This window comes from Lepus europaeus, chromosome 6 (assembly GCF_033115175.1).
Source record: "Lepus europaeus isolate LE1 chromosome 6, mLepTim1.pri, whole genome shotgun sequence".
Taxonomy (NCBI): domain Eukaryota; kingdom Metazoa; phylum Chordata; class Mammalia; order Lagomorpha; family Leporidae; genus Lepus; species Lepus europaeus.
The window spans coordinates 58,500,692-58,519,307 of record NC_084832.1 but is presented as its reverse complement, the minus strand read 5'-3'; the positions used below and the strand labels follow the sequence as shown (position 1 = coordinate 58,519,307).

General features: G+C 41.4%; 1 protein-coding gene across 1 annotated transcript in view; it reads right to left on the bottom strand.

The window, feature by feature from the left end:
- The window catches only part of GPALPP1 (GPALPP motifs containing 1), a 32,783-nt gene that overhangs the window by 12,569 nt on the left and 1,598 nt on the right, over nucleotides 1-18,616 (bottom strand). Inside the window, exons 2-5 of the mRNA XM_062194156.1 lie at nucleotides 12,947-13,079; nucleotides 12,075-12,182; nucleotides 4,361-4,469; nucleotides 449-580 (exon numbers count right to left, since the gene is read on the bottom strand). Of these exons, the coding sequence (XP_062050140.1) occupies nucleotides 449-580; nucleotides 4,361-4,469; nucleotides 12,075-12,182; nucleotides 12,947-13,079 (482 nt within the window). The remainder of the gene's footprint in view (nucleotides 1-448; nucleotides 581-4,360; nucleotides 4,470-12,074; nucleotides 12,183-12,946; nucleotides 13,080-18,616) is intronic.

Sequence of the window (18,616 nt, the reverse complement as noted above, 5' to 3'; positions counted from 1 at the left end):
ATCCATTTATTTACTTGAAAGGCAGAATGAAACAGAGAGGGGGAAATATACAGAGAGAAAGACATTTCCCATTTGCTGGTTCATTCCCCAACTGGCTGCAACAGCCAGTGCTGGGCCAGGCTGAAGCCAGGGACCTTATGCAAGGTCTCCAAAGTGGGTGTCAGGGCTCAAGAGCTTGGCTATGTTCTGCTGCTTTCCCAGGTGTATTAGCAGGGAGCTGTATTAGGCATGGAGCAGCCAAGACTTGAACTGGTGCTTTGATAAAAGGATGCTGACGTTGCAAGGGGAGATTTAACCTGCTGTGCTACAATGCTAAACCCTACTAGGCAAATTTGACTATCTTTTCCTTTACAGTTTTTGGGTTCTAGCTCCTAAATTTATATACAGTTTCTAAACTTTAGAGTTTTAATTGATCTACTTAATCTCTGAAAGTGTCTTTAAAACTTACATCATCTCCTTTAGTCAGTTTTTCTTTCATTCTCTGGGCCCTTTTTTCAAACTCTGTTGTTACGCTGTAGTTGACTGGCCCTTTTGCAGGCATTGGTCCAACAATATCCTCATTGTCACTGCTATCTGTTTCCTTTTAAAATAAGACATTATCTTAACCCAAAAGAAGAGCTATAGAAGATAGAAAATAGCTCTAAGTTACTCAAATTTAACTTAAACAGTTTACTCATAGACAATAAAACAAAACAGAAAACCCAAACAACACAGCCCATCAATAAACAATGAGGACGCTTTCCTTGCCTTCCTAAAGTGCACAGTACACAGAGGACAATCCCACAGCATGTGGACTGTCTCATCTCTCCTTCTATGTCCACCACAGGCCTTAGTATTCTAGAGTCTTAGTATCAATTAGTCAGAGATGATACAGTTCAAGCCATTTTCGTTCCTGATACGTGTAAAGCTCTTTGGAATAAGATGTGCATAAAAAAGGCATTCTTGGGAGTTCTCGCAGCCTTCATGATTCAGCTGACTCCACTGAAATAGAAATGTTGTAGTAACTCACAAAACACCAGCCTGAATGAGTTCACTCAGTTCCACAGGTATACCTCACTGACCCCAAAGATAGAACAGCATTGTAACAACTGACTTCAATTTGTTCTTATACAATCATTTTGATAAATGGTTTTCATAGATGATTCTATGTTAGATACATATATATACCAGGGCTTAAAGGTAGTTCTTGTCCTCCATGAAAAGATTTATGAAGATGAAAAACAACAACATGGTTGTCTTCCAGCTTTGACAGGCAGCTTCACTCTCTTCCATTTTTCAAAATAATAGGATCAGGAGTTCATTTGAATTTTCTTTCATTTTCCCCACTAGTCACCCAAAGGTAACTTTCTATCTGAGCTTCTTTCTCTGAACTCTAACAGCAATGCTATTTACTCAAATAATTAAGTAATTATATTTTAATCATATAGCTTGCTCTAAATCATATTCACACAATTAATAACCTGGATTTTGGTATAAAACGCATCATTTGATCCTTGTAACAAAACTATGAAATGGCAGGATTCTTGTTGTCTCTTTGAGGAAACCTAGGCTTAGAGGAGAACATGTAAAAAAGATAAAATCTCTGAGGTTCTAAAATCAGTATCTAAGTATCTATGGCCAGTAATTTTCCTACTTAGGTGATAGAAGCCCCGCCATTGTTTAATCTCAGCTGTTAGTGTTTTCACTTTTTAAGTGTTTATAGCTTATCTCTATATTAAGCTGTAGATGTAAGCTCTTTGATGTCATAGGCATTATCTTAAACGTTGTTTGTAACTCCCAACGTAAATATTTGCTGACATAAAATGAGCAGACATAAAAGACATACTGAACCTTTTTACTTCTGTCTAATAAGAGACAGTTTTATAAAAGTAGAATTTCAGCATCTCTTGATAGGATGATATGTGAAACTTTTTGGAAATAAAGATCACTTAAGATGTCAGGAAACATAAACTAAATGGGACAATGGAAAAGCAGAGAGAAAATTATGCCCAACACAGAAACTTAAAACATGAAAGAAATCAGAATCATAAGCCCAAATACAATCAAGATATTAAACAATTTTGGTGTTCTCATTGAGTTACTTTTTACGATTTTTTAAGGGTACATTATTTTACCCAGAAACACAATATAACTTATATACCTTATGGGGCTCTAGTTTGGGTTGCAGAGTTAGACCTGGTTTAAGGCTCTGTCATTGTACTAGTCATGTGACCCCAAGCATGTTTTCTAAGCCTTTTCTTGTCTTTTAGATAGGCATGCAACAACTCCTACCAATTATAACTCTACTGCCAAGAGAACCCTGCATTTTGTTCATCTTCTTTGGAGTCATGCCCTCCTTAGGAAAATGGAAATTTCTCTGACTCCTGGAAGGAAATGTTGGTAATTTTAATCCAATCACTGGTCATTCTTCTTGTCCAACTGACTGTTTATGCATGAGCATGGTGTTGGTTAAACAAACATGAGGGGAGATCTATAGGAAACCTTCAGTGAAGATTTTCCTCTTTTTAAACAAGGGGTCTAAGAAAGGGACTATTCCCCTTCTGTGTCCAGACACTGCCACCTGCTTATGAATCTTAGATATTTGGTAGGCTTCCTGGTATGAAGCAGTCAGAGATAATTTACATACCACAGATAGTACAGCAGAGATGGAAAAAACTGGAGCCCTTGATGGGATCATTAGATTGCTGAATTAACCAACTCTGGAATGAGCTTACTTCTAGATATGTAAAACACATTTTCCATATTTTAAGAATATAGAATATATACCACCAAGGAAATTACACAAACAACCCATTTGTCAACTAAGTAGGTTAAGATAAAATTCCACTTTGAGCTGGCTTTTCTGTTATTTGTAGCTGACAGTATTCTACCTGATATACTACATTCACGACTGTTGTTTGGATTAGAGTAAGTTTACGCTGGTGCTGTGCTTTGCAGTGTCTGGCTTGTGGTAGATGCTCAATAAGTGCTAACCATTAGTATTATTGTGTATGCCTTAATTTGGAAGTATAATCTTGTGAATGAGACTAAGAGAAACTCCTCTTTGAGAAACAGAATCTGAAAACCAAAATCTGAAAAAGGTTTTATTAAAGGGCATTTATAAAGCAAACAACTGAGAACCAAGGGTACCTTAATCAGGTATGCTACAGTGTAATTCCAGTCCCCCATCTCTCACATTTTGCTAAGAGAAGCTAAGGTACTACCTAGGCAATCATATAAATTACCCACTTGCTACATAGGTAGGTTAGGACAAAACTGTAAGTATGACTTATGCTAAATCTTTGAAAAAGTTTTTCCCCAACTTTTTATTTTGAAAATATAAAAGCCAAGGAACAGCAATTTGATGGTTTTGAGTGTTACCAATTTGACTCAATCTCATGCAGACTTTAGCTGCTATGTTGAGAAGAGGAAGGAGAGGGGGAAGGGCTACGTGAAACATGAGGACCAAAGAGGTGAAATATGTCACTCAGGCCAGGGTGGGTGCAGAAGTGGCTGGATTCTCCATGACTTTTGGAGGCAGGAACAATACAATTTGTTGACAGATTCACTTCTGGGACTATGTGTCTGACACACTGCAGGTGCTCTAGAAATTTATTGACAGAATAAGTAAATGACTCTGAAGTTCATGACCTTGACCACTGTATTATATTTCCTTTCAGTGTAATGTGAACTGTCAGTGGAGAGTAACAGGAGTCTCTTGGTGAGATGAACTCATGTGCAGGAAGGTTCTACAGCATAGCAGAATGAGCAGGCCATTAAAGTCATAAAACCAGGCCTCCAACATGGCTTTGCTAAATAAAAATTATACAATGTTGGGTAAGTTACCCAATTTCTTTGGTGTTTTGAATCTGTAAAATGCAGATAATCTGTATTTCATTAGGCTGTGAAGAAGATAAAAGACCCACGTATAGGAAAAATGTATTACAAATTATAAAGTCCTCTACAATATCAGCAGTTAGGGAGAAAAACAGCTTTCATACTTTATCCCCCCAAAATCATTAGATCTTTTTATAAAATCACTTATCCATCCAGTGCATTTGTACAACACAGGTACCAGAGCTGGATATGAGAGTTAATTATTAAAAAGCTCCTCAGCTTTCTCTCCTTCAGGTTAAATTCCTTAAACTTTTCATCATGTTCTGGTTCTCTAACATTTTTAATGCCTCCCTTCAAAGATAAGAAGCCTGAATAGGTAACACCCACTGCACCTTGTTATTTTTCTAAAAGAATCTCAGGTTTGTAACAACTTTTGATTTCATCTACCTATGGCACCAAGTTAAATTAATCTGACTAGAACCAAATCTTTATATAAAGTTTTGAGTTTGTTACATCTTATTCTCTAAATTAAAACTTGCCAAACCTCAGAATTGAGATGTGATGAAACCGGTTTTCTTGGATCATGTCTGCCTTTGTCACTTTTCTGTGGAGATTTAATGAAACCAGGTGGCAATGCAGGACCTATTATGGGCCTGAAAAATAAAATGAACTTTTATCATTCCTCCTGGCTTTAAAAAACAGTTTCAGAATAAAAGTTCACAAAAGCAATAAAGCCAGATAATAAAGCGAGACTTTTACTTAACATATAGTATCGCCTAGTATTTTTCCTTTCCTTTTATTTTAATTAAGATTTTATTTATTTGAAAGGCAGAGTTACTAAGAGAGAGGGACAGACAGAGAGGGAGAGAAACACACACACAGAGATCCTCCATCCACTGGTTCTTCTCTAAATGGCCCAGTCAGGAGCCCAGAGCCCAGAGCCCCACCTGGGTCTTCCACATAGGTGGCAGAGGCCCAAGTACTTGGGCCATCCTCTGCTGCTCTCCCAGCCACATTAGCAGGGAGCTAGATAGGATGCAGGGCAGCTGGGACTCAAACTGGTGCTCAGATGGGATGCCTGTAATAAAGGCTGCAGCTCAACTCACTGAGCCTCAATACCAGTTCCTGCCTAGTATTTTTCTACTAGGTATCTTAAAAAAAATTTTTTTTTTGCATTCTTTTTTTTCTTCAAAGGTTTATTTATTTATTTGAAAGGCAGAGTTACAGAGAGGTAGAGGCAGAGAGAGAGGTCTTCCATCCACTGGTTCACTCCCCAGATAGCCACAACAACTGGAGCTGCACCAATCCGCAGCCAGGAGCCAGGAGCCAGGAGCTTCTTCCAGGTCTTCCATAAGGGTGCAGGGGCCCAAAGACTTGGGCCATTTTCCACTGCTTTCCCAGGTCAAAACAGAGAGCTGGATCCAAAATGGTGCAGCAGGGTCTCTAACTGGAACCCATATGGGATGCCGGCACTGCAAGCGGTAGCTTTCCCACTACGTCACAGCGAAGCCCCTGCATTCTAACTTTCTACTTGTTAATCAACAATTAGATACTAAATCAATAATCCCTAATTTTTGTGACACTGGCACATGCCCACTTCCTAAAAAGAACTATTTTTGCTTCTTAAGTAATCATAAAAAAAAAGTCCCATAGGCCGGCGCTGCGGCTCAATAGGCTAATCCTCTGCCTGTGGCGCCAGCACACGGGGTTCTAGTCCCAGTCGGGGTGCCGGATTCTGTCCCGGTTGCCCCTCTTCCAGGACAGCTCTCTGCTATGGCCCGGGAGTGCAGTGGAGGATGGCCCAAGTGCTTGGGCCCTGCACCCCATAGGAGACCAGGAGAAGCACCTGGCTCCTGCCTTCCGATCAGCGCGGTGTGCTGGCCACAGCGCGCCGGCCACGGTGGCCGTTGGAGGGTGAACCAACGGCAAAAGACCTTTCTCTCTCTGTCTCTCTCTCTCACTGCCCACTCCGCCTGTCAAAAATAAAAATAAAAAAATTTTAAAAATTAAAAAAAAAATTTAAAAAGTCCCTATGAAGCACTAAAATCTGTGAAGGTCTTTTTCTATTTTTTTCTTTGGCTTTCTTTCAGTTTTGTTTCCACTATCCTCTAAAAAACACCTTAGGGGCATTATAATTACAGTCAGAACTACTTAAGAAGGAACTGAGTTCTTCTAAGGATACAAGTATAGCACATAGATACAACAGCTGTCAGCAATCTGCTATAAAATACGATACATATTAGTGTATACTTATACACTAATCCAGGAACAATGTAGAAGTATGCGGGTAGTTTACTGAGACCTACAGGAAGAGGAAAAGATGCTGTGCTAATAAGCACATTTCTACCAATGTACCTTTTTGCTTCTTTAAAATCACCCTGTATAACTCATCCCACTTTTTGGTGAGCAAAATACTGCCCAAGATTAACACAATGCGTAAGTTCCTGAGCTGGAGTTTGATCCCATGATGCCACAGTTCACATGAGATGCTCTATTACCACATCCTGAGGGAACCATCATCAGTTCAAAAGACAGAACCTCATGAATTCTCGGTCTTAGAAAGACACAGCCTTACTTTATTTGGGGCGTGGGGGAGACATTTTCCAGTGTCTTACATTAATTCATCCTTGCTTTTGTACCAAGGTTTTTTCCATGGTTGTCACTGTGCCGATATTCCCAACCCAGGTGGCACTAAAGTCCTCACTGAACTTTCCAGGTTGCACTGTGTTTAGTTAGAGCCTCACAGACAGGCTTCCTGACAGAGGAGAAGCAGTTGCAGCAGGCAGAAAGTCTGGGTTTTTCCATAGAATACTATACAGCAGTAAGAAACAACGAAACCCGGTCATTTGCAACAAGATGGAGCAATCTGGAAAACATCATGCTGAGTGAATTAAGCCAGTCCCAAAGAGAAAAATATCATTTGTTTTCCCTGATCGGTGACAACTAACTGAGCACCAAAGGGGAAACCTGTTAAGTGAAATGGACACTATAAGAAACAATGAACTGATCAGCTCGTGTCCTGACTTTAGATGTACAATGTAATACTTTATCCTTTTTAGTATTTGTTGTTGCTGTTGTTGTTCTAGTACTAGTGGTTGAACTCTGTAATAAACACACAATTATTCTTAGGTGTTTAAATTTTAACTGAAAAGTGATCCCTGTTAAATTTAAGAGTGGAAAAAGAGAGGGAGGAGATGTACAATTTGGAAGATGCTCAATCTGACTTGCCACAAATGGTGGAGTTAGAAATGTGCCAGGGGATTCCCACACAATCCCATCAAGGTGGCATGTCCCAATGCCATCGCACTAGTCCAAGTGATCAATTTCAGCTCACAATTGATGGCTCTGATAGGTCTAAGAGTTAAAGGGATCACACAAACAAGACAAGTATCTGCTAATACTAACTGATAGAATCAAAAAGGGAGAGAAAGATCCAACATGGGAAGCGGGATACACAGCAGACTCGTAGAATGGCAGATGTCCTAAGCGACACTCTGGCCTCAGAATCAACCCTCAAGGCATTCGGATCTGGCTGAAGAGCCCATGAGAGTATAGTAGGCATGGAAAGCCAAGATACCATGGAAAAAAAAAAAAAAAGACCTAAATGAAAGATCTCTGTGAGTGAGATCCCAGTGGAAAGAACGGGGCCATCAAAGAAGGAGGTACCTTTCTCTGAAGGGAGGAGAGAACTTCCACTTTGACTATGACCCTATCGGAATAAGATTAAAGTCAGCGAACTCTAAAGGCTTCCATAGCCATGGCAACTCATGACTAGAGCGTAGGGAGATTACTGACGCCATGAACAGGAGTGTCAAATTGTTAACTCAGCAACAGGAGTCACTGTGTACTTACACCCCATGTGGGATCTGTCCTTAATGTGTTGTATAATGTGAAGTGATGCTATAACTAGTACTGAAACAGTATTTTTATACTTTGTGTTTCTGTGTGGGTACAAACTGATGAGGTCTTCACTAATTATATACTGAATTGATCTTCTGTATATAAAGAGAATTGGAAATGAAAAAAACAACCTGGTGTTAAATTGGAAATGGCATAGAAAATTAATTAATTTTTTTAAAAAAAACCTATTATGTAGTATCTCTGTCTTTAATGTGCTGTACATTGTTATGTAATGCTATAATTAGTACTCCAATGGTAGTTTTTTCACTTTGTGTTGCTATATGGGCAAACTGTTGAAATCTTTACCTAATATGTACTAAACTGATCTTCTGTATATAAAGAGAATTGAAAATGAATCTTTATGTGAATGGAAGGGGAAAGGGAGTGGGAGGGGGGAGGGTTGCGGGTAGGAGGGAAGTTATGGGAGGGGGGAAGCCATTGTAACCCATAAGCTGTACTTTGGAAATTTATATTCATTAAATAAAAGTTAAAAAAAAAAAAAAAAGAAAGTCTGGGTTCTGATCGTGACCGTTTAATCATCTCATCTTGGTATTTGAAACTTCTCTGAGAACAATTTTGTATATGGAGGACAGGGAAGTTTGCCATTGTAGAAAGATCCAATTACTTCTCATTTATAAACTACAAGTGCAACATGAGTTTTTTTTCACAGTACAATTTTTAGCAGATCTACAAATGCAATTACAGCTCAATTTTCTGGCTTTAGGGGACTTGCAGAGATAAAATTACTGGTACTGGGGACAGCACTGTGGCGTATGGGTAATGCTGCAGCCTGCAGTGTTGGCATCCCAGAATGGCATTGGTCCAAGTCCCAGCTGCTCCACTTGCAATCCAGCTCTCTGCTAATGCACCTGGAAAAGCAGTGAAAGAAGGCCCAAGACCTTGGGCCCCTGTACCTACATGGGAGATCTAGATGAAAATGCTGGCTCCTGGACGTTGCAGTCATTTGGAGAGTGAACCAGCAGATAGAAGATCGATCTCTCTCTCTCTCTGTCTCTGTCTCTGCCTCTCTGTAACTCTACCTTTCACATAAATAAATAAATCTTAAAAAAAAATTACTGGTACTGAAAATTTAAAATACAGCAAAAGAATATAATGAGGACACTCTGTGGTTGCAGAAAAGGTTTCTGACTCTGAGATATGCTACCAGCTATTTATTTCACACATATATTTTATTACCAAAATACAATTCACAAGAAAGATGTCACTGGGGCTGGTGTTGTGGTGCAGTGGATGGGCACAGGCTCATGTCTTGGCTGCTCCACTTCCAATACAGCTCTTTGCTAATGCACCTTGGAAAGCAGCGGAAGATGGCCCAAGTACCTGGGCTCCTGTACCATGTGGGAGAGCCGGATGAAGCTCTTGGCTTCTGCCCGGCCTAGTCCTGGCCATTATGGCCATTTGAAAAGTGAACCAAAAGATGCAACATTCTCTCTCTCTGACTCTGCCTTTCAAATAAATAAATACAACTTGGAAAAAAAAAAGCAAAGAAAAAGATGTCACTATACACCTAAGTACAGGTAAGTATCCCTTACCTGGAATGTTTTGAACCAGAACTGTTTCAGATTTTGGAATATCTGCACATACACAAGCAGATGCCTTGAAGATGACACCCATATTTATTTATTTATTTATTTATATTTTTTTTTGACAGGCAGAGTGGATAGTGAGAGAGAGAGAGACAGAAAGAAAGGTCTTCCTTTTTGCCGTTGGTTCACCCTCCAATGGCCGCTGCGGCTGGCGCATCGCGCTAATCCGAAGCCAGGAGCCAAGTGCTTCTCCTGGTCTCCCATGCAGGTGCAGGGCCCAAGCACTTGGGCCATCCTCCACTGCACTCCCGGGCCATAGCAGAGAGCTGGCCTGGAAGAGGGGCAACCGGGATAGAATCCGGCGCCCTGACCGGGACTAGAACCCGGTGTGCCGGCACCGCAAGGTGGAGGATTAGCCTATTAAGCCACGGCGCTGGCCTGACACCCATATTTAAACATGAAATTTGTTTTTCATTTCACATATACCTTATACACATAGCCTGAAGTTAATTTTATAAAACCTATTTAATAATCCTGTACAAGAAACAAAATTTGTGTACATATGAACTGTCAGACTTGTGGCTCTCAAAAAATTTCATGGGGTGGGCGTTTAGTCTATCAGGAAAGACGCCTACTGAGGCTGATGCTGTGGGATAGCAGGTAAAGCTACTGCCTGCTGCCTGCAGTGCCAGCATTCCATATGGGTGCCAGTTGGAATCCTGGCTGCTCCACTTCCAATCCAGCTCTCTGCTATGGCCTGTGAAAGCAGTGGAAGATGGCCTAAGTCCTTGGGCCCCTGCACCTGTGTGGGAGGCTTGGGAGAAGCTCCTGACTCCTGGCTTCAGATAGGTACAGCTCCGGCCATTGTGGCCATTTGGGGATTGAACCAGCGGATGGAAGACCTCTCTCTCTCTCTTTGCCTCTGCCTCTCTGCAAGTCTGCCTTTCATAAATCAATCAATCTTAAAAAAAAAAAAAAAAAAAAAAAGGACTCCATACTGGAGTGCCTGGGTCCAATACCCATCTCATTCCCACTGCAGCTTCCTGCTAATGTGGACCCTGGAAAACAGCAGTAATGGTTCAAGTGACTGAGTTCCTGTCACCCATGTGGGAGACCTAGACTGAGTTCTGTCATTAGGGAGCATTTGGAGAGTGAATCAGTGAATGAGAGCTTTTTTTTTTTTTTTCTCTCTGAGTGTCTCAAAAATAAAATGTTTAGTTTTTCTGTATTTCTAAAAAAATTTTTTATTTGAGGCATTTTGGATTTTTGGATTAGAGATGCTCACCGCACAATGCGCTTTCTTTTAAAATTTTTTATAATGTAATTTATTTGAAAGGCAGAGAGAGAGCAAATGAGATACAGAGGTCTCCTATCTACTGATTCACTCCCCAAATGCCCGCAAGAGCCTGGGCTTGGCCAGGCCAAAGCCAGGAGCCAGGAATTCACTGTGGATCTCCCACATGGTTGGCAAGGACCCACATACTTGAGCCATCGTCTGCTGCCTCCCAGGATGCTAGCAGGAAGCTAGAATGGAGGGGAGAACTGGGACTCGAACCCAGGCACTCTGTTATGGGATGCAGCTTCATTGCTGCACCAAACACCTGGCCCTGTAATATGTTTTCTTAAAAGGAATATTATATTTCAGGGGTCAGCATACATTCTATAAAGAACCAGATAATACATTTAAAAAGCATTATTTATTTTTACTTTATTTGAAAGGCAGAGAGACAGTAAAAAAGAGGCAGATAGATGGGAATCTTCCATTCACTGGTTCATTCCCCAAATTTCCACAATGGCCAGGCTGAAGCTAGGACCCTAGAACTCAATCAGGGCCTGACACTTGGCTAAAATGGACCCAAGGACTGGAACCATTTCTTGCCTCCGATGGTGTACATCAGTAGGAAGCTGCTTGGAAACTGAGGAGCTGGGAATTGATCTAGGCACTCCAATATGGTACACAGGTGTCCCAGGTAGCATCTTAACTGCTGTGCCAATGCTCACCCTCAGATAGCAAATTTTAGATTTTGAGGGCCACATATGGGGTCCTGGAATATGTCTTTTTGTGCTTGAAACTACTCTTTAAAAACATAAAAATCATTCTTAGCTTTGGACCATACGAAAAAAAGCAATAGACTAACTGCTATAACTAAAAGGACCAAAGTTACATGGAAATCATATGCTGCCAAAGGCAATAATACGTGTTAAATATAAAATAAGCAGCAACTTTTTCTAGGTGCATACTGGGGAGGTGCTGGCATTTGGCCAAGCGGTTAAGATGCCAGTAGGATGGCCCCGTCTTATACTGGAGGGCCTGGGTTCAATTCCTGGTTCCAGCTTCCTGCTAATGTGGACGTCGGAAGGCAGCAGTCACAGCTGAAGTAGCTGAGTTCCTGCCACTCATGTAGGCTGAGTTCCTAGCTCCTGCCTTCAGCTCGCCAGGCTCTGTAGGCATTGGAGGAGTGAACCAGTGATGGTTCCAGTCTGTCTGTCTCTTTCTCTTTCTGCCTCTCAAAAATAAACAAACAAAAAGAGCAAAGCAAGGACAGGGCTGATGTTCTAGCCAGCCTACCACAAAACACTTCTGTGAGACCAAGTAAGAGATGTGGAAGTGTCTGTAAACTATGGAAGGTGTCATAAACCTGTAACTAATTATTTGTATTACAGGGAACATGTACTTTTCCCTAATAATGTTCTATTTTAAATGTTATATAAATACATAAGTTAAAAAAATTTTCAGACAACTCTAATGAATCAATACATAACAGCTGAAATATCTAGAAAAGACTGGCCTGAAATATCACATATTGTCACCTTGGAGGAGAATCATCCTGCTTTTTAAATCCAGGAGGAAGGGCTGGTCCAAAGAATCCATCGTCGTCGTCGTCATCATCATCATCACCTTCATTTCTCCTCTGCTTTCTGAAAATACAATAGTACGAGATTTACCAGAATGTATGTCAAAATATTTTTCAGAGAGAGAGAATTTAATTTTGAATGGAAGCATTGACACTGGTTGTAGAAACACTTAAACAATATCCTAACTTACAAAATTAATAAAAAAAGGATATCACAGCAGTTCTTAACTAATCTCATCCTGGAATTTATTTTTAGCCTAAATTGTTAGAAACTAGTTACTTCTTTATAGCAGTTATGTTTCACTATTCTACATCTTCTGTGGTATTAAACATTCCATTTACCAGAGTTTCCATTCTCTATTTGTTAGATGCTTCTCAGAGAAAACTTCATGACTTTGACTTTTAGTCTTATTTGAGAAAGTTGCTATTTTTCATATTCTATAAAACATATCAGAAAACCCTGTCATCCAACTGCCTATTTACACAGCCTGAGCAGGGTGAAGCTAGATTCGAAGGAAAGTATTATAAACAAGACATATATACCACACATATAATTTTTAAAAAGAAATTTGATGATTTATCCAGAATAGTCAATAATTCCTGAAGGAAAAAATCCTTTATAGAAAAATTTTATTGAAATACTAGTTATCTCTACAATTATCTACTAGAATAAACTTCATTGTAGAATGCACAGTTCATAAAATGTCACACAAAATGATTTCTTCCTTTGCTGTAAAAATGCAAGTATGACATCCCCTTACTAGTTCTCTGTTCCAGCCAACTTCACTAGGTTTGAAGCTTGGCTTGTCATTTAAGTGAGTGACTGACCTTGCTGTTGGACCAGAGTCGTCATCTTCAGATTCTTGATTTCCTTCTTCATACAAAGAACTACTGTCCTCATCACTGTCTGATGAATCTGAACTACTGCTTCTGTAATCTGGGGGCAAAGCTGGTCCTGCAACTAAAGGAGATTGTTTGGGTACGTCACAAGCAGCCACAACTGTTTCACCAACTCCTCCTGGCTGAGATTTTCCACTTTCTTTTCTAAAACCCTCAGCACTTGGATATGTACCAATTATTACAGACTTCAGTCTCATTGGCTCCTGTTTTGTGTACAGTGGTTTTGTCTTTCTAACTCTAAGAAGGCAACAATCATGCTTTAGACAATCTCCATACAACTTTCGTTAATACCTAATTTATGGGGCTGGCATTGTGGCATAGCAGGTAAAGCCACTGTCTGTGATGACTGCATCCCATTTGGGTACCAGTTCGAGTCTCGGCTGTTCCATTTCCAGGAAGGTGTCATAAACATGTAACTAATTTTTTGTATAATAACGGCCTGCAAACAGCAGCAGCAGATGGCCCAAGTGCTTGTGTCCCTTTGGCCTGGCTCAGCTCCAGCCATTGCAGCCATCTAGGGAGTGAACCAGCAGATGGAAGATCTCTCTATCTCTGACTTTCAAAATAAATAAATAAATCTTTAGGGAAAAAAAACCCTGAATTTTTGACAATTGCGTATAATTTCCCTGATAACAATTTTTGCATTGGTTAGTACAGCTGGACAAATAAGTTCTTTTCCTTTTAGATAGCACATGCAAAATAATATTTGTATCATGGAGCTTACCAAATTTGCAGCTACATACTCTAATATATCGAAAATCACAATGATCATTTCTGGTTTCTTAGATCCATCACAAGATTCATCACAAGATGAGGCATAGTGGATAAAGGTGCTGCCTGTGACACTAGCATCCCATGTGGGTAGCTCTCGCTTCTTGGCTGCTCCATTTCCAATCCAGCTCCCTGATAATGATCTGGAAATAGCAGTGGAGGATGGCCCAAGCGCTTGGCCCCCTGCACTCACATGGGAGAACCCAGAAGAAGCTCCTGGCTCCTGAGTTTGACCTGGCCCAGCCCTGGCCATTGGGGTCATCTGGCAATTGTAGTCATCCAGCAAATGGAAGATTTTTCTCTCTCTCTCTCCTTTTCTCTGTAACTCTGAGTTTCAAATAAATACATGAATTTTTAAGATCCATCACTTAACTTTTTTTTACTCATATTACCATATTGCAGTTTTCTTTTCAAGATGACTTTTCAAGCAGAAACAAAATTAGAATCACTCCAACTTTTGCCGCTTGCTAGTATAAATACAGAGAAGACAGTGACACTACACTGCACTGGCATCCTACGAAGAAGGTTAAGGGTCTTTCAGTCCACTTGTGAGAGTGACTTGCTCTTGCTTTATATACAAGCAAAATTGTAAATTACTACACTGCATCGCTGCGTGATGTCACACACACACAACTTAGCTTTCCTGTGCTACATCCTTGTTTTGTAAGATGATTGTTGTGAACAACACATCAGTACATAGATGCAAAGCGCCTAACAGCACCTGGCATGTAGTATCATTCAATAAATGCTAGTGTACCTACAAGAAGGAATTTTGATTTTAATTACAATAGGTAGTCACTGGAAGTTTTCAAGACAAGAGAGCTGTGACTTGAATCACCTTTAAAAGAGTGTGGGGCCGGCGCTGGGGCACAGTGAGTTAACACCCTGGCCTGAAGCACTGGCATCCTATATGGGCACCGGTTTGAGACCCGGCTGCTCCACTTTCTGTCCAGCTCTCTGCTATGGCCTGGGAAAGAAGTAGAAGCTGGCCCAAGTCCTTGGCCCCTGCACCCACGTGGGAGACTGGAAAGAAGCTCCTGGCTCCTGGCTTCGGATCGGCGCAGCTCCAGCCGTTGTGGCCACCTGGGGAGTGAACCATTGGATGGAAGACCTCTCTCTCTCTCTGCCTCTCCTCTCTCTGTGTAACTCTTTCAAATAAATAAATAAATCTTTAAAAAAAAAAGTGTTAGCTTTGTACAATAAACAAGGGGGATCATTAGTAGGAGATATGCATTAGAAACTGGTAAGAGGGGCCGATGCTGTAGCATAGTGCGTAAAACCGATGTCTGCTGTGCTGGAATCCTGTATGGACGCTAGTTCAAGTTCCCCCTGTTCCACTTCCAATCCAGCTCTCTGCTATGGCCTGGGAAAGCAGCAGAAAATGTCCCAACTCTTTGGGCACCTGCACCTGTGTGGGAGACCCAGAAGAAGCTCCTGCCCTTGGATTGGCCCAGCTCTGGTTGTTGCGGCCATTTGAAGAGTGAACCAGAGGATGAAGATCTCTCTCTCTCTCTCTCTCTCTCTGTTTGCCTCTGCCTCTTACTAACTCTGCTTTTCAAAAAATAAAAAGAAAAAGAAACTGTAAGAAACATTTGATCTGCGGAGCTGGTGTTGCAGCAAAGCGGCCTAAGCTGTTGCTTGTGATGTTATTTTGAGTATCAGCTGCTCCGCTTCCAATCCAGCTCCCTGCTAATGCACCTGGGAAGGCAACAGATGATTGCCTAAGTATTTGGGTCTCTATGACCCATATGGGAAACCTGGATAGAGTTCCTCGCTCTTGGCTTTGGCCTAGCCTGTTGTGGGCATTTGAGGAGTGAACCAGTGGATGGAGGATACGTTCCACCCCAACTCTCTGCCTTTCAAATAAATAAATACACTTTAGGAAAAAAATAAATGGGAGTCAGTGTTGTGGCAAAGTGGGTAAAGACACTGCTTACAATGCTGGCATACCATGTAGGCAATGGCTGGAGTCTCAGCTGCTCCACTTCTGATTTAGCTTCGTGCTAATGAGCTTGGGAAAGCAGTAGAAGATGGCCTAAATGCTTGGGTCCCTACACCCACCCAGGAGACCCAAGAGAAGCTCCTGGCTCCTGGCTTCAGTTTGGCCCAGTCCTGACTGTTGCAGCCATTTAAGGAGTGAACCAGCGATGGAAGGTCTTGGTCTGTCTGTCTCTCTCTTTCTCTGTAACTCTGCCTTTCAAATAAATAACATAAATCTAAAAAAAAAAAAAAAAAAAAAAAGGGCCAGCACTGAGGTGTAGCAGGTAAAGCCACTGCCTGCAGTGCCGACATCCCATGTGGGCTCCGGTTTGAGTCCCAGTTGGTCCACTTCTTATCCGGCTCTCTACTATGGCCTGGGAAAACAGTGGAAGATGGCCCAAGTCCTTGGACCCCTGCACCCACATGGGAGATCTGGAAGAAGCTCCTGGCTCCTGGCTTTGGATCGGCGCAGCTCCGGCTGTTGCAGCCATCTGGGAAGTGAACCAGAGGATGGAAGACTTCTCTGTCTCTACCTCTCTCTGTAACTCTGCCTTTCAAATACATAAATAAATCTTTAAAAAAAAAAAAAGAAAAAAATGTATGTTGATTTGCAACATATTTTGATAGACGAGCAAAGAGAACTTACTGATGGCTTGGATGTGAGAAGTTAGGGGGGAAAAAAAGGAAACAGGATGTCTTAGGTTGCCCACCTGACTGCCATTCTCTAAAATCCCTAGTCTTCCTAGGAAGGCAGGTTTAGGGGAAGAGTCAGGATTTTCATATCTGCCAGCACTGTGGCGTAGTTGGTTAAGCCTCCGCCTGTGGTGCCGGCATCCAAAATGGGCTCCAGTTTGAGTCCTGGCTACTCTATTTCCCATCCAGCTCCCTGCTAATGTGTCTGGGAAAGCAGTAGAAGATGGCCCTGTGCACCCACATGGAGATCAGGATGAGGCTCCTGGCTCCTGGCTCCTGGCTTCAGATCAGCCCAGCTCTGGCCATTGTGGACATTTGGGGAGTGAACCAGCAGATGGAAGAGCTTTCTCTCTGCCTCTCAAATAAATTTAAACAATCTTAATAAAACAAATAAAAAAAACATGTTCACATCTTAAGTTTAAGATGGCCATTAAAAATTTCAATGGTACTATCAGTGATATTTGGGTTCATCAGCATAACTTAGGGGAGAATTTAGGGCTAATTTTGGGACCACTGGCCTATTTATGAAAAAACTTTCCTGCCTCTTGTAGTATATTAGTAGAGAATAAGAATCCAATACATAAAAATAGACTTAAAAATTCAAAATCCGGGGTTGGCGCGGTAGCATAGCAGATAAAGCTGCCACCTGCAGTGCAGGCATCCCATATGGTGCTGGTTCAAGTTCCAGCTGTTCCACTTCTGATCCAGCTCTCTGCTATGGTCTAGGAAAGCAGTGGGAGATGGCCCAAGTGCTTGGGCCCCTGCACCCGTGAGGGAGACCCAGAAGGGGCTCCAGGCTTCTGGCTTTGGATTACTGCAGCTCCAGCCATTGTGGCCACTTGGGGAGTGAACCAGCAGATAGAAGGTTGGTTTCTCTCTCTCTCTCTCTCCCTCTCTCTCTCCCTCCCTCCCTCCCTCTGCCTCTCTGTAACTCTGCCTTTCAAATAAATAAATCTTTTTTAAAAATAATAAAAATTCAAAATTTGCTTTCAAAAATTACTGGGGGCAGATGTGTTGGGCAGCAATTAAGTTACTTCATGGGACACCTGCATCCCACATTGGAATGCCTGGCTCGAGTCCTGGCTCCACTTCTGATTCCAGCTTCCTGCTAATGTGCACCCTGGGAGGCAGCCTGTGATGGCTCAAGTATCAAAGCACAAATGCATGCAAAACTAATCTGGGAGGCTGCAAGTCAGAATGGTGACTACCTTTTGGTTTTCGGAGGGGAGGGATAGTAAGGTGGGTAGTAACTAGAAGATGGCCCGTTGGGAGCTTCTATGATGTGATATAGGGATTTTGAAAGCTGTTGGTACTGACAAACTTCTTAAGGGTTCAGATAGAGAAATAAGGAGATGAAAAAATGCTGGCAGCTATTTTAGGATCAACCATCTAGGATTGTTCCATGAAAGAAATGGAATTGTATGCAATGTATTTAAAATGACATACTATGTGCAAGATACTGTGCCTGATGAAGAGGTAGGTTCATGCAATAAATATTTGTCAAGGCTCTTTTATATGCCAGTAGGTTGGCATTGAATTCCTTCAACGTAAAGCAAGGCAGACAGATCACACACATACAGTGTTAAATGCCGGGGGCGGGGGTTGGGTGGGGGAGGATGAACACACAAAAGAAACAACCAGAGAGCAGATAAAGGAGTGCCTGAAGTAACTGTTGGCAGAATGATGGAAGCAAGCCAGCCTGGAAGTACCTATCTGGGACATGAGGGTGCTTACCCGCAACTCTTGCCTTGGTTTAAAACCAGGGACTGTGGTGAACCAGAAACAACGTACACACAGGAACCCAACCAGATAACTTGGTTAACTACACTTTTCTTCAACCTACTTGAATAGAACCTTCCTTGCTAATATAAAAGCCTGATTTTGAAGGATAAAGAAGGTCTTTATGAAATGATATAGGATGATGCAATGTATGGTTAATAAATAAGCATATATAAGTGTAAAATAATGTAAATAATATAAAAATATATAACTGTAAAAAAAAAAAAAAAAGCCTGATTCTTTAATGGTTGTAACAGGAATGAGAATCTAGAAGGGAACTTCTGGTTGAAACAAGGTTCCTGGGTACCAAGGACAGATAATTAGATTCAGAAGTGGGAGGGTTGCTCTTCCGGCTTTACTCTTCTCTATCTATTT